This window comes from Poecilia latipinna, unplaced genomic scaffold, assembly GCF_001443285.1.
Source record: "Poecilia latipinna isolate Pla-1442-1.1 unplaced genomic scaffold, P_latipinna-1.0 Scaffold727, whole genome shotgun sequence".
NCBI classification, from domain to species: Eukaryota; Metazoa; Chordata; class Actinopteri; order Cyprinodontiformes; family Poeciliidae; genus Poecilia; species Poecilia latipinna.
In genome coordinates, this window is record NW_015113343.1 from 89,683 (window position 1) to 107,765 (window position 18,083).

The window sequence follows — 18,083 nt, forward strand, 5'->3', positions numbered from 1 at the left end:
TGGGTCCAGACCAAACAAAACCACTTCCTTCATCTGAATCAATCTGAATAATCCTGAGAGATTAATCATTTTAGTTTTGGTTATGTTTTCTGTGACCTTTAATTTGAAATTCTTTAAAAAAAAAAAGCCTCTGACAGGAAGTTGTTGTGTGACCTTTGACCCTGGTATCTGCTCTGGGAAACCTGAAATAATTTGAGGAAATCTGTGACTTAAATCAGAAAAATGCTCGACTAATGTCAACATGGCTCCCATTGTGTACATGGAGGATGTTAATCAAAACATTTTAATTTAAATCTTTTGTTAAAATACGGTTTTCCTTTCTGCAGACTGAAATATTTGGATCTCCTGAGAAATGGAAACTAATTTACAAAGTAATAATGAAGGTTCTCCAGCATCAGTTATGTTTTCAGTGGCTCTCTGAAAACTAATATTCCACTTTAAAACCGTTCAGCTAAGATTTGCTCTGTATAGATTCTTCTTCTGCTTTCCCTCCATAATTCATTTTGAGGTAAAAATCCCCCTGAAGGTAGAAAACGCGTATGTTTTTCAGAAACGCCCCCCCCTCCAGAGGACGGGGGTTCTGGCTGACCGCTCGGTTCCTGCCCCCTCCGTTCTTTCTTCAACAGCCAAATTAAAATACCGAGCATTTTTGTTTGTGCGCTCGGCCCGAGGAGACGATGGACGGTGAAAATAAAGAGCCGTGGTTGAATTTATTTAAAACATCTTGATTTAAAAATGTTTTGATAAAATTTAAAAGCTCCTTTTGTGGATTTAGTGGATTTTCTCTTTAACGGAGGATTTGATTTTGTTTTCGTGTAAAAAATGTAAATGTTTAGAAAATAATGCAGTTATTTCATGATGATCGCAGAAACAGATGAACGTGTAAAACGACTCCCTGATGAAGCAGCGAGCTGACAGCTTCGTTGGCGCTCGTCTTCGTGACTCTTCGTGTAAAAGAGGCAGCTTCTGTCTGCTTCCAGGACCACAAAGAAATAAAAAAATCTCCTCAAATGAAATAAAAACAATAAAAAACATATTTTTATGGAGCTTGGAGAATCCCAGACGGATCAGTGCATCTCCTGCTCAGACGATGTGTTTATGGTTTCCCCTGGGTGTTTTCGCCGCCTGCACATGTGTACTCCAGGTATTTTTACATAAACGCAGCGCTGCTTGGCGATGGCTGTTTTTATTTAAGGCGGCTGTGCCAGACGGGATGGAGCCGCTGCCAGAACCGGCCCGTCCAGCCTGGACCGGGCCTCCACTCCTCCAGGAACACCAGCTCAGACGTCCGTTTAATGGTTTCTGTCGTCTTCACTGCAGGCGTTTTTTGTAAAAATTAGCAACATTTACAATGAAATCTCAATGAAAAGGTATTAAAATCAAAATTTTCAGTACCAGAAATATTGCTTTTTTTATTTAAAATGATTTATTACAATTATATGTTTACACTTTTAATGGCTTTGGTTCATTTGAACCAATGCTTTTGTTGTGTGTGTGTGTTTATTTGAATTAAATAGATGCATATTTTTTAACATTTTTAACTGCTTTGTTTCATTTTAATGAACCAATGGTTTGGTTATATGTATATAGATACATATCTACATATATAGATTTATGTATATCAATCTAACAATTTATTTAAATTAAATAGATATTTTTACACTTTTAGGTGCTTTGGTTCATTTTAATGAAACAGTGCTTTGGTTGTATGTATATTTATACATAAATGAAAATATATAGAGAGATTATATAGATATGTGTCAATCTAACATGATCTATTTCAATTAAATTATTATTTTTTACATTTTTGCTGCTTTGGTTCATGTTTTTGGACACAACCGTTGGGGGACTGTTGGCTCTGGGTTTTTGGTAAACGTACTCCAGCATTGCTGCGTGTCGTGGTGTGTGTGTGTGTGTGTGTGGGTGTGGATGGGGGAGCTCCAGTAAGGTATAAATATAAATACGTAGTGTATTCTACATATTTACATGTGTGAGAGAGGGAAAGCGCACATCTGTGGCGGTAATTTCCTGTACTTTGTGTGTGTGGGGGTGTCTTTGTGTACGTGCCAAACCGGTCCAGCTGGCATCGGTTGTAGCTGAATCCGAGGCCTGTGTTTTGGACACACACACACACACACACACACACACACACACACACACACACACACGCCCGACCACATTCCTACTCTATACGCCTGTAATTATCAACCTCTTCTGCATCGACTACCATGTTGGCATGCATTCAGCGCTGGTCTATACACGCCTGATTCCAGCCCTGCAACACGCTTCATCCATTTCATCCGCACCGACAGCAGAACGTAATTACACACTAACTGCGGTTTGATATTTAGACTGGCTGCAGATTTAAGGTTTTTTTTATCCAAAAAAGAAGGTCTGCGTGGTAAAAATAGTAATCGAAGCGGTCCCGCGGCTCAGAGAGGAGGGGAAGCCTGTTCAGGAGCCGCAGAGGAAATTAGCTTTGTTGTCTACACACAACGGCAGCCGGTGTGTTTTCTGAATTCATCAGACACCTTTTTCACAGCGACGCGTTCGTTCGGTTTGGGGTTTAAAAATAAAAGTTCCTCTCGTCACACGCTCATCAAGCTCTGGCCTGCTTCTAAAGGTTCTGGACGTCTGATTTTAATCACACCAAAGATTTTCGGCGCAGCGATGAAACGTGGATCAGCTGCACATCGTCTGCAAAGGTCTCAATGTAATAATGTTTTTATGTATCATCCCTGTAAAAAAGACTGAGTTGAATTAAACTGAGATGCTGGAAAAAACAACAAAAGAAAATATGGAAAAGAGAAAACAGTGTTTCCAAAGTGCGGCTCGGGGGCCATTTGTTGCCCTCAGACTGACTTTTTTTCGGCCCCCAACTGGAATGAGGAAACAAAACTTTCCACTGGGATATTATTTCACTTATGGAAAAACTTTATTATAAATTAAAGACCCTGCCACAGGGACTAGCTCTTTTTTAAAATCAATATTAATTAAAACAAGCTCCTATATCTTGCTAAAAAATTACTTTTAAGTTAGTTTTGTCTTATTTCAAGTATGCTAATATATTTGCAATAAAAACACTTGGTAAGAGTTTCCGTTTTTGCAGTATAGTATTGTAAAACAGAAAGCTAACCCAATTTCATGACTTAAAAGGCCACAAAAACCCACAAGACTCCATGTTTTCCAGGAGTGAAGTCCTCTGCAGTCCCACTGGGGTTTGGTTCTGGTCGGGATATAATAAGACGACCAAAACCGTCATGAATCAACGGTTTGAATTCCATCGTTTGTCACGTGGGAGGGATCTCTGCGTTTCCTCTCTGGGCCGTTTGCCTCCACAAACGGCCCAGAACACAACGCATGAAGTTCAGCCAAAAATGGCGCCTAGCTCTGTTCATTTAGTGCACACGTCAAACTCGAGGCCCGCGGACCAAATCCGGCCCGCTGTAAAGCTTCATGTGGCCCAGAGGGACACGTAAATATAACCTGGAAAATAACCGTTTTGATCAATCAAATGAAATGAGTTTTCAACGGGAGAAGATTAGAGAAAAAAAATCTGAAATTCTGACTTTTTTCTCAGAATTTTGACTTTTGATTAAATTTTTTTTCTTCTTCCACAGTTTTCATACATATTCTGCCAAATTACCAATTAATGATGTTCAGTATTAACATTAAGAAGTACTCATCGGGTGCAGAGGCGACTATTCATATTTTACTGGTTTTTATCGATACATTTTACAGCAGCCGGCCCTTTAAGGACATCCATCATCTGGATATCCCTGATATCCATCCCTGACATCCCTGATTTATTGTCTCTAACTCTTCTTATCAGCTGAGGTTTTAAGGAATGTGAAACCTCAAGTGGAAAAGCTGAAGCTCTTAAGTGGAGTGAAGGAAACAACAGTCTCAGTTGAGCGTATTCTTCGAGAGTTGGCTATTTTCTGGATTTGGTTTGTGACGGTTGCTTAGCCGACGCGCTAATGAGTCTCTGAAGACAAATGTTTGTCCAGTGAGGCTCAGAGAAGAAGAAACAGTGGTATTATGAATAAAAAGGCTTCAAAGTTGAAGATGTGTTTATAGTCCTCGCTTTATTCAACAGAGGAGATGAAGTCAGAGGGTCCAAAATGGCGTCGATGTTTGGTGCAAACCCAAAAGGAAACTGTCTTTGCTTTCTGTGTGGATCTACGCTTTCCAGGCAGAGCAGATGTGTGTTTTTAATTTTTCTGTGAGATCAGGGAACAGAAAACATGAACGCTCTGATCAGAACTGGCTTTGACTGTAATAACTTCTGAAAGCTGGTGCAACGGGATTACTTTATTCAGTTCTTATGTCGCTGGTGAAACAAACCCATTAACACACACACTGCTTCATTATTAAACTGCACTGTCTATTTTTATAAGAGAAAGTTTAGATGATGTATGCTCCAGAAAAATAACCTTTAAGTTTCACTGAGGCTCAGAGATTACCAAGAAGAAAGTTTTAAATTAAAACATATATTTATCTCTCCGTTTCCTGAAAACAAATCTTCACGTTTGGTGAAAAGAACCTGGAATGTATTGGGAAAGAATTTACGTTCTAGAAAATGGCAGAAAGTTTTGTACATTTTAGAAATGAAGGTTTTAGAAAGTAGTACAAGTGGTTTGGTGTAAAATCACAGAATTGGGAAAATAACTGGTGAAACAACAACTTGAAGTCAAAAACTAAACATTTTATAGATATTTTACTTCATCATTGACCACTCGACGTTTTGACAAGTGACGTTTAGAAACTAATCTGTAAATTCTCGCTTGTTAGTGTACCTGGAAAATGACCTTATAAAGTTGTGAAAGTAACTCATAAAGTTTGTTAAACAAGCTGTATGTTCGATAAAATACCAGGTATTCACCGAGTAATGCCGCCCAGTTTTATCGTAGTTCCAGAAAGTCCTGACAGGAAGATGAAAGTTAAATAAAAATAGTAAGTCCAAGGAAAGTAACTTTAGTTTCTGGTCCCTGTAAATTCTGTGAAGTACCAAATATATTCTGTAAAATTAGTGTTTGAAATACAACCTATAATTCAGGAAATCAACCTTCAAGTTTTGGAAAGTAACCTGCAAGTTTGAGGAAAATACTTCCTAAGTTCCTGTCAGGAATCTTTAAGTTTCAGAAAGGCAATTAAGAGTTAATTCATGAGAAATAGTATCTATATTCTGGAGAGTTCCCTGTAAGTTCCAGCAAGTATCATGTTTGTTCTTTAAAGTACGGCTCCAGGTTACCTTATAATGTAACCTGGAAGTTTCTGAAATTAATCCAGAAGTCCTAGAAAGTAACTTGTAAGTTTTAGGAAAGTAATCTGTAGGTTCCAGGAAGATAATCATAAAGTTTGGGGAATTTCTTTGTTCATTGATGTAAACTTTAAACCCTTAAAAGTACCATTTCACAGAAACGTACTCTGTAATGTTATTTAAGTTTGATACAAGTCATGGAAGTTCAGGACTGTAATGGAAATTCTCGCCTATTCGCGGTTCAGAATCTGTAAATTCTGAATAATAATTTGCAGAATATCCGTCTATTTGCAGATCTCATCATAGATCTAAAATATTTAAAATAAAATCCAGTTTGGGAAGCTGAGATAGCTCGGCTCAATGCTAGCTAGCGTTTGCAAACCAGCCAATCCAGGAGCGTCGTTGGTCTTCCTTGGTGCTGATTGGCTGAACCACCGAGACGGTTTCCACTGCGTATTAAAGCATATTTAGGTATAATTTGTGTTTAAACAACTAAACTGAGTCACATTAAGCATTTTTAGAGGCCGTCTCAAGTATTTGCTCGTAACTTTTGCGCTAACCCCGATGAATGTCCGAGATTTGTTCTGTTTATATGAAGATTAAATTGGTAAATGTTTGATTTCTAATGTAAGTTTCGCCTCTTTCGACACAGCAGAGAGAAATGAAACGGAGTGTGAAATGAATGACTATAAACTGTGTTGTGTTTTTCTCTTGCAGGTAAATCGGAGAGGAGTTCTTACCCGTACGGCAGGGAGTCCAACCCACACTGCCATCAGGTCAGTGAGACTTTAAATGTGTCTTTTATCGGCGCTCAGCGGGCGAGAAGGCGGCCTCTGTTGCTGCTTCGCTGTGGGTGAAAACGTCTCAACTGGAGCAAGAACTGAAGAGCGATCTGGGGATGATGACGGGCGTTCATCACTTTAACTTTGTCCTGAATGGCAACAAACCACCACAGAGTCACGCTGCAGCTTTTAAGAAGCTTCTTCATCAGAACCTGTTAGAAAACAACGTAAAGGTGCTGAAAAATCAACATTTACTGTAGTTAGATTTACTTTAGAGTGAAGAAGCTAAGACCAAATTCATTCAAATAAAATTAAAGTTCTTTAGTTTTAGATCATTTGTTTTAAACTTGGATTTCACTCCAGTTAATTTTCTCCCAATGAACGAAAATTAATTCATTAACAGCCGTTCAAATCATTTTTGTCATGTTTAGTTTGAATTAAATTTGTTTCTATTATATTTTAATCTGCTAAAGTAAAAATATTTGCTCCACTTTCAAAAAACAGAATCAAATTCTGACCTCGTTTTTTCCAGTTCATGCCAAACACATAGACTCAATTTTTAAATTCCATCCAGTTTTGTTTCTTCATCTTAAGTTTATCTCACTGTAATGATAGTTTCTTGTTTTAAACAGTTTAAAGTTTTGTTTTGAGAAACATTCTCGTTTTAATGAGTTGTATACATTGCTATAACTTTGTTATAACAATGTTATAACTTTGTTATAACAATGTTATAACTTTGTTATAACATTGTTATAACTTTGTTATAACAGGATTCTGCTCCTGAATTTACGCCATACTTTAGCACATTCTATTGAAATGTATTCAAATTCAAAAATATTGTATTGATCCCGTAGGAAAATTAAATAATATGTAATCAGTTTGTCCAAATGTATTAAATTATTAACATCTCACTTCAATACGTCCAATTAAAACCAGTTTTAGCCTCCAGATGATTTAAAAGCATTTCATAGTTTGTTCAGGTATTAGAATCGATTGTCTGATTCTAATACCTGAGATGAATAAACAAAGAGAAAAATATATATTTATACGTATATTTCTCTTTTTCTAGAAAAGTTTTGATATAACTGCATCATCTCTGTATGTATTTATGTGCAATTATTCAAATTTAAAATACAGAAAAGCATTGATTGATGTGTCCATCATCCTCATAAACAACATCTGTGAGGAATATTTTTACATTTCTCACATAACTTGGCCACTTATTCCCAACTTTACAAACTAACTGTAATTAATTTTAAATGCAAGGATGATATTTTGCAGATCATAGCAGCAGGTGTTATTAGGACTTTGGTGAAAGCTTTGTTTTGAATCTGCTCTCGTTTTCTGCTCATTTCTCGTGGAGCATATGCATTCATGCTAAAGTGCTGCTGATAATTAAGACGTACAGATGCTGCATTTTGATTCTGCTGCTGGAATATTAAACAGAAAGTCTTCAAGTGTTTGCTCCACTTTGATGACCGCCAATTTAGAAAATGCATAAGATTTATTCCAGTGCAAGCTGTTGGAAATGTGCGGTCTGATGTTGTGGATTCCTGTTTATTTTTGTCACCAACATATAATAATTAAGGCTTATCAAAGTGCCTTAATTCACACATGGTGCCATGATTCACACATGGTGAAAATGCTATGCTACAAGGTGCTGCGGATTATTCATGAATAAGTGAAATGAATTCATCAGATCTTCTCCAGATCAAAAAGGTTTGAGTTTCAGATGAGATGAAAGCTGGAGGATAATTGTGGAAAATTAGATCTGCTCAGTAAAACACTTATGGACGCCTCATGGTGTTACATCTGACACCGGTTTAGTAAATAAGTTGTACAGGGATTGTTTGGTGAGAGAAAGTTTTCTCTCAGATTTTAGCGGTTGGAGGATTTCTCCTGCTAGCGCTAAGCTAATGTGTCTGTTATGGCTGTATTTACCCAGAATGCCCTGCGCTGTAGTCCACTTCCTGCTTTTGATGTGGTCTCCAGTTCGCTTGGTGTTCACATATGAATTCGAATTGAACCAGAGTTCACTCCAACCGAACCCAGACGAGGTTTGTAGCTGTTGTTTGGATCTTTAAACTGCCTGTTACCCAGCAGTTTGTTGCTAGGCAACCAGAGAACGAATGAGTTAGTTGATTCCACCATCTTAGCTTAGCTTGGAAGCTACATTTCCCAGAATGCCTTGCAGTTGTGGATTGGATTTCAGTGAATGTTCTATATGTTGAATATTGAATCGGGTGTATTATCGATCGATATGGATATTGATTTGTTGTCGGGCCCCAACAGGAAGTAGCCTGAACGTTTAAGGAACTAAATGTTTGTCATCCTGTCGGAGTCGTAGCGTTTCCGTCCTGATCTGCCATTTCCAGCCTCCTCTTCCATCCAGCTGCAGCTTTTGTCTGAGACGACATCAACCCAAAGAGAGTAGAAATACTAAATGAATCAAACGTCGCTGCGTCTCTGGCCATTTTCCGACTGGGCTGCTGTCAAATTATCCTGCTCCAGAGTCTGAATGGCTCCTGATGGAAATTGTTGGATTAATTTACATGCTGGGCTGAGGTCCAACATCCTTGGCTGTTAGTGAAAGATTGAGAGAGAGCAGGAGTAAAATGAAACGCAGAGCGGGGCGCAGAGGTTTTCACTGATCCATGTTTATATCAGCAGTTTGCTTTTCTGATTCCTGATTGGAGGCAGTCTTTATGAACCTTTTGAACTTTGAACTTTACCAGTGTATCCCTGATACACTGACATCCTCACTTCACTCTCCCTTTCTATGGATTCACCAGTTCATCTGTAGGATCTTATGCTTAATTACATTTCTGTCTGAAAATGCAACATTTCTGCTGGATTACAGACAAACATTTTTAAAAAGTTACCAGATTATAGAAGATCATGTAGAAATATACAGCAAGTCATTTGTTTAAATGAGAATTAGAAATACAGTTCTACCTTTAAATTAAAAGCCTCTGTCTTTTCTATGCAATTTAAAAATATATTTACATATGATTTTCAGTAATAAGAAAATATCTAGTTACTGTCTACAGCAAATGAGCTTATTTAACATTTTCTTTCAGTTTCGTTTTCTTGCCATTTTCATCCTAATACATAAAATTAATGACACAGTTTTAACATTTTTAAAGGTTTTCTAATAATTTTCAAATTCAGGACTTGTAATGTTGGTGTGTTCTTATTATTCATGTGTTCATCCATCCATCTGGCCATTTAAATGTTTTGTTCTGTAAAAAGCTTCCTTAACAATTTCTTTAAATTATGGAGTTCCCCAAGGGTCGATACTCGGTCCATTTGTTTTGGTGTTATATACCTACCCTAGTCGGCATTGATATGACAGATTATTGTCTTAATATTTTTTATTTTGACACGTTTGAATATGTGTTTTAACCACATCAGCTCAGTATGTTATTTAAATACATCGACTGCCTGAATTGAAAGGACTTTCTTTTATTTCAATAATTATAGTCAGATATAAAGTTATAATCTTTTAATCTAAAGAGAAATAATGTAGAGTCAACGCACAGCTTCAGTTATTACAGAGAGAAACTAGAGATCAGACTGAAATCTGAACCTTCAGAAACACATACAGACGGTTACAAAGTCGGCCTTCTGTCACCTGAACAACATTTCCAGGATACAATAAACACTGAGTTTCTTTAAATCTGGACGATTTATTTATTAATTTCAAATGAATTGAAATATTAACTCAAACCTGGATGACCGTTATTAATCACTTCATTCTGCCACTGCACAGTAAACATTTTCAAACATAGTTTTTTAGCATCCTTCTCACAATAAACAGTTATTAATGATTTATAGATGAACATTTGTAAGTAATAACATTTTTTCTTATTTCAAGTATATTAAACTAGAAACTAGATTAAAAATACTTGGTGATATTTTGTGTCTTAGAGAACGTGTTGAAGCTTTATCTTCTGCTGCTTCGTGTCGGGTTCAGAGTTTATTTGAGTTTCTTTGTTGGAGTTGAGATCATCTGGTTTGTTTGTGTATTTACTGTAAAGCGGCAGTGGAAGCACCATCCTGGGTCGTACGTCCCACCCACACGCGCCGCCTATGGCTGCTGTCTGAAGGAGCGTAGTCATGTAACTTTGACTGGGCCGAAGCTTGCATCTAATGCTACAAGAAATAAAATATTAAAAATGGCTGATGCTTCATTTTTAAAGTCTTGAGATGCCAACATGTGCACTTAAAGTCCTGGCACATAAAAGCAGCAATTTGCATAAATATGCCTCAGACATTATGCAAACACGCATGAGGGAAATGTATGTAGATGGACTTGAATTACGGGGTGCAAACAGCGTCAATAAGCTGCAGCAGGCCGAGTTTTCATCACCTGCTCAGACCTCCGCAGGTGCAGCAGCAGCTTCCTCGCTCAGTCCTCCACGAGCTGAAATGGCCCTTTAAACACTCCAGAGACTCTTCAAACATGCTGACCTTTGACCCCAGATCTAATCTGTCGGGTCAAGAGACTGCGGAGTAATGGCTCTCCAACAGAACTTCACCACAAAGCTGCTGTTCAGCTCCAAACATGCCATTTTTCACTCTTATAATCACATTTAAACGTTTAAATACTTTTGATTTTTCGGTCATGTTTGCTCTGCAGTGTTTATTCACTGTGGAAAATCTGATTTTTTTAATAAAATTATTATATTATGAAATTATTTCTAATTCAGAGGAGTAGAAAACCTGAAAAGAAGTTATTTCAGCTTATAGTTTTTTGTAGTTTCCTGTTTTAAAAGGATGGAAAGCATAATTAAACATAATAGCTTTTACTTCTGGAAGACAAGCAGCAAACATTGGGAAGAAAAAAGTGCAAAAACTGTTAATTACAGTAGCTGTGTTTCCACTGACCACATCATTTTTGAAAATAAATTGGCTGAATGGAAACATGTTAATTTTGAAAAACTCTTGTTTATTTTGGATGAGGCATTTTTTTTTGTTTTTTTTTTTGGCCTCATTGGTTTTGGTTTATTTCACAAAGGTGTAATGGAAACGTTTTTCTTTTTTTTTTTGAGATTTTACGAGTCACATGATCAACAACTGGATGTTACTGCTGATGGAAACCATGAAAAAGACAAAGACAGGAAGCAGTTGGAGGATCATAACTCTGTGTTTTTAATGACTTGAACAAACAAATTTCATTTCCTATTTTATTTATTTTTTTACATTTACATTTGGGAATATTAACAGTTTAGCAGAGATTTGTAATGGAAACACAGCTAATGAGTGAAGGAATTTTACTGAAAGGAATTTGGAAACTTTGACCTGCTTACGCCTCTAAAGTCACACACTCTGTGTTTCAGCCGTTTTGCAGTTTTCTGGAAGTTTGTTCCAGATTTGCTGTGTTTGGTTGTCTGTTTTTTATCAGTCTGAAACTCAAAAGAAAGAAAAGAAACACTTGAAACCTGATCTCAAAATTCTGGACCTTTTTTTCAGTTTGAAATAATATTTTTTGGTACTGTGGCCCCAATCTAGCTCCATACAATCGCTATATTCGGTTGTTTTTTTTCTCTTTGAAACTAAAAAAGAGAAAACAAAAACAAAGAAAAAACTGAAACCTGATCTCAAAATCAAGTTTGAACTTCTTTTTCAGATTAAAATAATTTCTTTTGGAACAAACGTTTTGGCCCTAGTTTAGCTCCATATATTTATCTCTGCATTAGTAAAGTTATAACTGCTGTTTCCATACAGTATGTGCACCAGCATAACTACAGTTGTGTATGCATGTTATTAGACAGTAATAGGAGTTTATTTGCGTCAGTAAAAACCAAAGTTTTGATTCATAAATCGGAGCGTTTTCCTCTCCAGCTGCTCTCCAGGTCCGAACGCTCAGCACTCAGATCCAGCTGCTCGCGCTCTCCAGAGACTCTCAGCCGTCATTTAGTCTCATCTGCCGACCGCACAGATCGACTCGGCTTTATTTTGTTTTTGCCATCAATCACTAACACACCTTAATGCAGACGAACGCGTGCAGGCCTGTGTGTGTCGACGCCTGAGCTGTGACAGCTGACAGTGTGTGTGTGNGTTGTGGATTGGATTTCAGTGAATGTTCTATATGTTGAATATTGAATCGGGTGTATTATCGATCGATATGGATATTGATTTGTTGTCGGGCCCCAACAGGAAGTAGCCTGAACGTTTAAGGAACTAAATGTTTGTCATCCTGTCGGAGTCGTAGCGTTTCCGTCCTGATCTGCCATTTCCAGCCTCCTCTTCCATCCAGCTGCAGCTTTTGTCTGAGACGACATCAACCCAAAGAGAGTAGAAATACTAAATGAATCAAACGTCGCTGCGTCTCTGGCCATTTTCCGACTGGGCTGCTGTCAAATTATCCTGCTCCAGAGTCTGAATGGCTCCTGATGGAAATTGTTGGATTAATTTACATGCTGGGCTGAGGTCCAACATCCTTGGCTGTTAGTGAAAGATTGAGAGAGAGCAGGAGTAAAATGAAACGCAGAGCGGGGCGCAGAGGTTTTCACTGATCCATGTTTATATCAGCAGTTTGCTTTTCTGATTCCTGATTGGAGGCAGTCTTTATGAACCTTTTGAACTTTGAACTTTACCAGTGTATCCCTGATACACTGACATCCTCACTTCACTCTCCCTTTCTATGGATTCACCAGTTCATCTGTAGGATCTTATGCTTAATTACATTTCTGTCTGAAAATGCAACATTTCTGCTGGATTACAGACAAACATTTTTAAAAAGTTACCAGATTATAGAAGATCATGTAGAAATATACAGCAAGTCATTTGTTTAAATGAGAATTAGAAATACAGTTCTACCTTTAAATTAAAAGCCTCTGTCTTTTCTATGCAATTTAAAAATATATTTACATATGATTTTCAGTAATAAGAAAATATCTAGTTACTGTCTACAGCAAATGAGCTTATTTAACATTTTCTTTCAGTTTCGTTTTCTTGCCATTTTCATCCTAATACATAAAATTAATGACACAGTTTTAACATTTTTAAAGGTTTTCTAATAATTTTCAAATTCAGGACTTGTAATGTTGGTGTGTTCTTATTATTCATGTGTTCATCCATCCATCTGGCCATTTAAATGTTTTGTTCTGTAAAAAGCTTCCTTAACAATTTCTTTAAATTATGGAGTTCCCCAAGGGTCGATACTCGGTCCATTTGTTTTGGTGTTATATACCTACCCTAGTCGGCATTGATATGACAGATTATTGTCTTAATATTTTTTATTTTGACACGTTTGAATATGTGTTTTAACCACATCAGCTCAGTATGTTATTTAAATACATCGACTGCCTGAATTGAAAGGACTTTCTTTTATTTCAATAATTATAGTCAGATATAAAGTTATAATCTTTTAATCTAAAGAGAAATAATGTAGAGTCAACGCACAGCTTCAGTTATTACAGAGAGAAACTAGAGATCAGACTGAAATCTGAACCTTCAGAAACACATACAGACGGTTACAAAGTCGGCCTTCTGTCACCTGAACAACATTTCCAGGATACAATAAACACTGAGTTTCTTTAAATCTGGACGATTTATTTATTAATTTCAAATGAATTGAAATATTAACTCAAACCTGGATGACCGTTATTAATCACTTCATTCTGCCACTGCACAGTAAACATTTTCAAACATAGTTTTTTAGCATCCTTCTCACAATAAACAGTTATTAATGATTTATAGATGAACATTTGTAAGTAATAACATTTTTTCTTATTTCAAGTATATTAAACTAGAAACTAGATTAAAAATACTTGGTGATATTTTGTGTCTTAGAGAACGTGTTGAAGCTTTATCTTCTGCTGCTTCGTGTCGGGTTCAGAGTTTATTTGAGTTTCTTTGTTGGAGTTGAGATCATCTGGTTTGTTTGTGTATTTACTGTAAAGCGGCAGTGGAAGCACCATCCTGGGTCGTACGTCCCACCCACACGCGCCGCCTATGGCTGCTGTCTGAAGGAGCGTAGTCATGTAACTTTGACTGGGCCGAAGCTTGCATCTAATGCTACAAGAAATAAAATATTAAAAATGGCTGATGCTTCATTTTTAAAGTCTTGAGATGCCAACATGTGCACTTAAAGTCCTGGCACATAAAAGCAGCAATTTGCATAAATATGCCTCAGACATTATGCAAACACGCATGAGGGAAATGTATGTAGATGGACTTGAATTACGGGGTGCAAACAGCGTCAATAAGCTGCAGCAGGCCGAGTTTTCATCACCTGCTCAGACCTCCGCAGGTGCAGCAGCAGCTTCCTCGCTCAGTCCTCCACGAGCTGAAATGGCCCTTTAAACACTCCAGAGACTCTTCAAACATGCTGACCTTTGACCCCAGATCTAATCTGTCGGGTCAAGAGACTGCGGAGTAATGGCTCTCCAACAGAACTTCACCACAAAGCTGCTGTTCAGCTCCAAACATGCCATTTTTCACTCTTATAATCACATTTAAACGTTTAAATACTTTTGATTTTTCGGTCATGTTTGCTCTGCAGTGTTTATTCACTGTGGAAAATCTGATTTTTTTAATAAAATTATTATATTATGAAATTATTTCTAATTCAGAGGAGTAGAAAACCTGAAAAGAAGTTATTTCAGCTTATAGTTTTTTGTAGTTTCCTGTTTTAAAAGGATGGAAAGCATAATTAAACATAATAGCTTTTACTTCTGGAAGACAAGCAGCAAACATTGGGAAGAAAAAAGTGCAAAAACTGTTAATTACAGTAGCTGTGTTTCCACTGACCACATCATTTTTGAAAATAAATTGGCTGAATGGAAACATGTTAATTTTGAAAAACTCTTGTTTATTTTGGATGAGGCATTTTTTTTTGTTTTTTTTTTTGGCCTCATTGGTTTTGGTTTATTTCACAAAGGTGTAATGGAAACGTTTTTCTTTTTTTTTTTGAGATTTTACGAGTCACATGATCAACAACTGGATGTTACTGCTGATGGAAACCATGAAAAAGACAAAGACAGGAAGCAGTTGGAGGATCATAACTCTGTGTTTTTAATGACTTGAACAAACAAATTTCATTTCCTATTTTATTTATTTTTTTACATTTACATTTGGGAATATTAACAGTTTAGCAGAGATTTGTAATGGAAACACAGCTAATGAGTGAAGGAATTTTACTGAAAGGAATTTGGAAACTTTGACCTGCTTACGCCTCTAAAGTCACACACTCTGTGTTTCAGCCGTTTTGCAGTTTTCTGGAAGTTTGTTCCAGATTTGCTGTGTTTGGTTGTCTGTTTTTTATCAGTCTGAAACTCAAAAGAAAGAAAAGAAACACTTGAAACCTGATCTCAAAATTCTGGACCTTTTTTTCAGTTTGAAATAATATTTTTTGGTACTGTGGCCCCAATCTAGCTCCATACAATCGCTATATTCGGTTGTTTTTTTTCTCTTTGAAACTAAAAAAGAGAAAACAAAAACAAAGAAAAAACTGAAACCTGATCTCAAAATCAAGTTTGAACTTCTTTTTCAGATTAAAATAATTTCTTTTGGAACAAACGTTTTGGCCCTAGTTTAGCTCCATATATTTATCTCTGCATTAGTAAAGTTATAACTGCTGTTTCCATACAGTATGTGCACCAGCATAACTACAGTTGTGTATGCATGTTATTAGACAGTAATAGGAGTTTATTTGCGTCAGTAAAAACCAAAGTTTTGATTCATAAATCGGAGCGTTTTCCTCTCCAGCTGCTCTCCAGGTCCGAACGCTCAGCACTCAGATCCAGCTGCTCGCGCTCTCCAGAGACTCTCAGCCGTCATTTAGTCTCATCTGCCGACCGCACAGATCGACTCGGCTTTATTTTGTTTTTGCCATCAATCACTAACACACCTTAATGCAGACGAACGCGTGCAGGCCTGTGTGTGTCGACGCCTGAGCTGTGACAGCTGACAGTGTGTGTGTGTGTGTGTGTGCGCGCGTGTGTGTGTGCGTGTGTGTGTGTTTTGTTATCCGGACCACCCAGAGGATTGTTTACCGTCCGTTTCCATGCTATGTGCAATTATTAAGCTGTTAGCGATACAGTCAGGGTGAAAAGGAAGCACTCCCCTTTATGATATCTACGGATCTCATAAAAATCATTATTTATTAAAGATGAAACCAAATTGGAAGAGCTGAGTTTGGTTCACGCTTCATCTGCTGGACAGATGGAGTCGGTTTGGAAAAGTTTGGTCTACAGAAAATATCCTGATCCACTCAGTGAGGGTTTCCCTACCTGATGGTCTGGAAGAATCAGTTTGATTTGGGATAAAAATGCATCTGCTGTGGCTCTGAGTCAAACCAACCTGTTCCCCTCCTGGCCTGTGGGGGCGCTGCACCAAGAACCACTGAAGGAAACGACACAAAAACCTCTGAAGACACTGAGAGCAACTTCCTGCTTCACCAGATGGAAACAAGATGGAGGCGTCAGAGTTTATCAATTGGAGGGTTTGTCGAGCCATTTTTCCTGCTAGCTCTAGGCTAACACATTTGTTTTGGTTGTATTTACCCAGAATGCCCTGTGCTGTAGTCCACTTCCTGCTTTTGCAGCAGTCTCCGGTCCGCTTGGTGTTTACATATGCATTCAAACCAAACCAGAGTTCACTTCAACCGAACCCAGATGGAGGTTTAATCCAACTCCGGTCCGTCTGCCTAGAAAGTCCGGTTCTGTTGATGTGAATGCTAATCAACCTCTGACCTCTGACCTCTGGTCCTCCAAACCACGGTCTGGGTTCGGTTGAAGTGAACCCTGGTTTGGTTTGAATGCATATGTGAACGTCAAGCAGACTGTAGACCTCTAAAAACGCAGAAAGAGGACTATAGCGCAGGGCATTCTGGGTAAATACAACCAAAACTCTAGCGTTAGCCTAGCGCTTAGCTGGAGAAACGGCTTGAGAAATCCTCCAACCGCTAAAATCTGACGCCTCCATCTTGTTTCCATCTGGTGAAGAAGGAAGTTGCTCTCAGTGTCTTCAGAGTTTTTGTGTCGTTTCCTTCAGTGGTTCTTGGTGCAGCGCCCCCACAGGCCAGGAGGGGAACAGGGGGTCAAAGGGTTCGGTTGGTTTGACACTAGCTGCTTTTCCACTGAAATTGTGCAAAGTGGAATTACGAAAATACTTTTGCTTGATGGAAACATGACAATTTAAAAGAAGTCAGCTGAAACTGTAACAAATGTTGTGATTTATGTCATCAATCAAATCGATATCTATTGAATTTTTTTAGATTGGGATGCGATGCGTTGCTTTTTGAGGTCTTGGTCTGCTTCCTGCTGTCAGACAGGTTTTGTTTAGGCCAGTATGTGATGAAGTTCTGGTTTAAGGTCAGCGATCCGGTTGCTTTGTGCGCGAGGCGGCTGGGTTTGTTCCAGAAGTTTCTGTCAGGCATCACGAGGCGACGCGGGGAGCTCCTCTGTCAGCCGCTTTAACCCTCTCCTCTCTCTGATGTGTCGAACATCAAACGCTGCGCTGTCACACGTTACACACACACCGCGCGCCAACAGCTGGTAACAGACACCGAACAGAGCTGAGCTGTCACATCCACACTGCAGAGCTGACACACACACCGCAGATCGCACACACTCCTCACATCCAGCCACCATCACACGACGAAGAGTCAGCGGATATTTTCCTCTTCCTCCGGATTCTTATCTGTGACAGATTAAGGGACGACCCGGGACTTTTCTAAAATTATGTTTATTAAAGGACGACGTCTGACTCGGTTATCTTCAAAAAGTATTCACACCCTTTCAACTTTTTCCTCACTTTTAACGTATTTATTAAAGTCGAGAAGAAAAAAAATATTTTTATGAAAACTCTGAAGTGCGTCGTGCATTTCACCCCTAAATTCCTGATGCTGAACCACTAAACACATGAAAAAACATAAAATACTTAACTGAACCTAATGCTAAACAGCTACAATTATTTAAAACAGAAGCTAAAGCCAGTTTACTGAAATCAAAAATTACTTAGCTTAAGCTAATACTAAACTGCAAAATTTATTTAAAAAATAACACTAAACTGTTAAAAATATAAAA

At 37.9% G+C, this 18,083-nt stretch overlaps 1 protein-coding gene across 3 annotated transcripts in view; it reads left to right on the forward strand.

The window, feature by feature from the left end:
* tcf4 (transcription factor 4) overlaps positions 1-18,083 on the forward strand; it is a 172,807-nt gene that overhangs the window by 50,077 nt on the left and 104,647 nt on the right. For all 3 annotated transcript variants that reach the window (XM_015045447.1, XM_015045449.1, XM_015045448.1), the window contains exon 4: positions 5,981-6,039. In XM_015045447.1, coding sequence (XP_014900933.1) covers positions 5,981-6,039 — 59 coding nt within the window. The remainder of the gene's footprint in view (positions 1-5,980; positions 6,040-18,083) is intronic.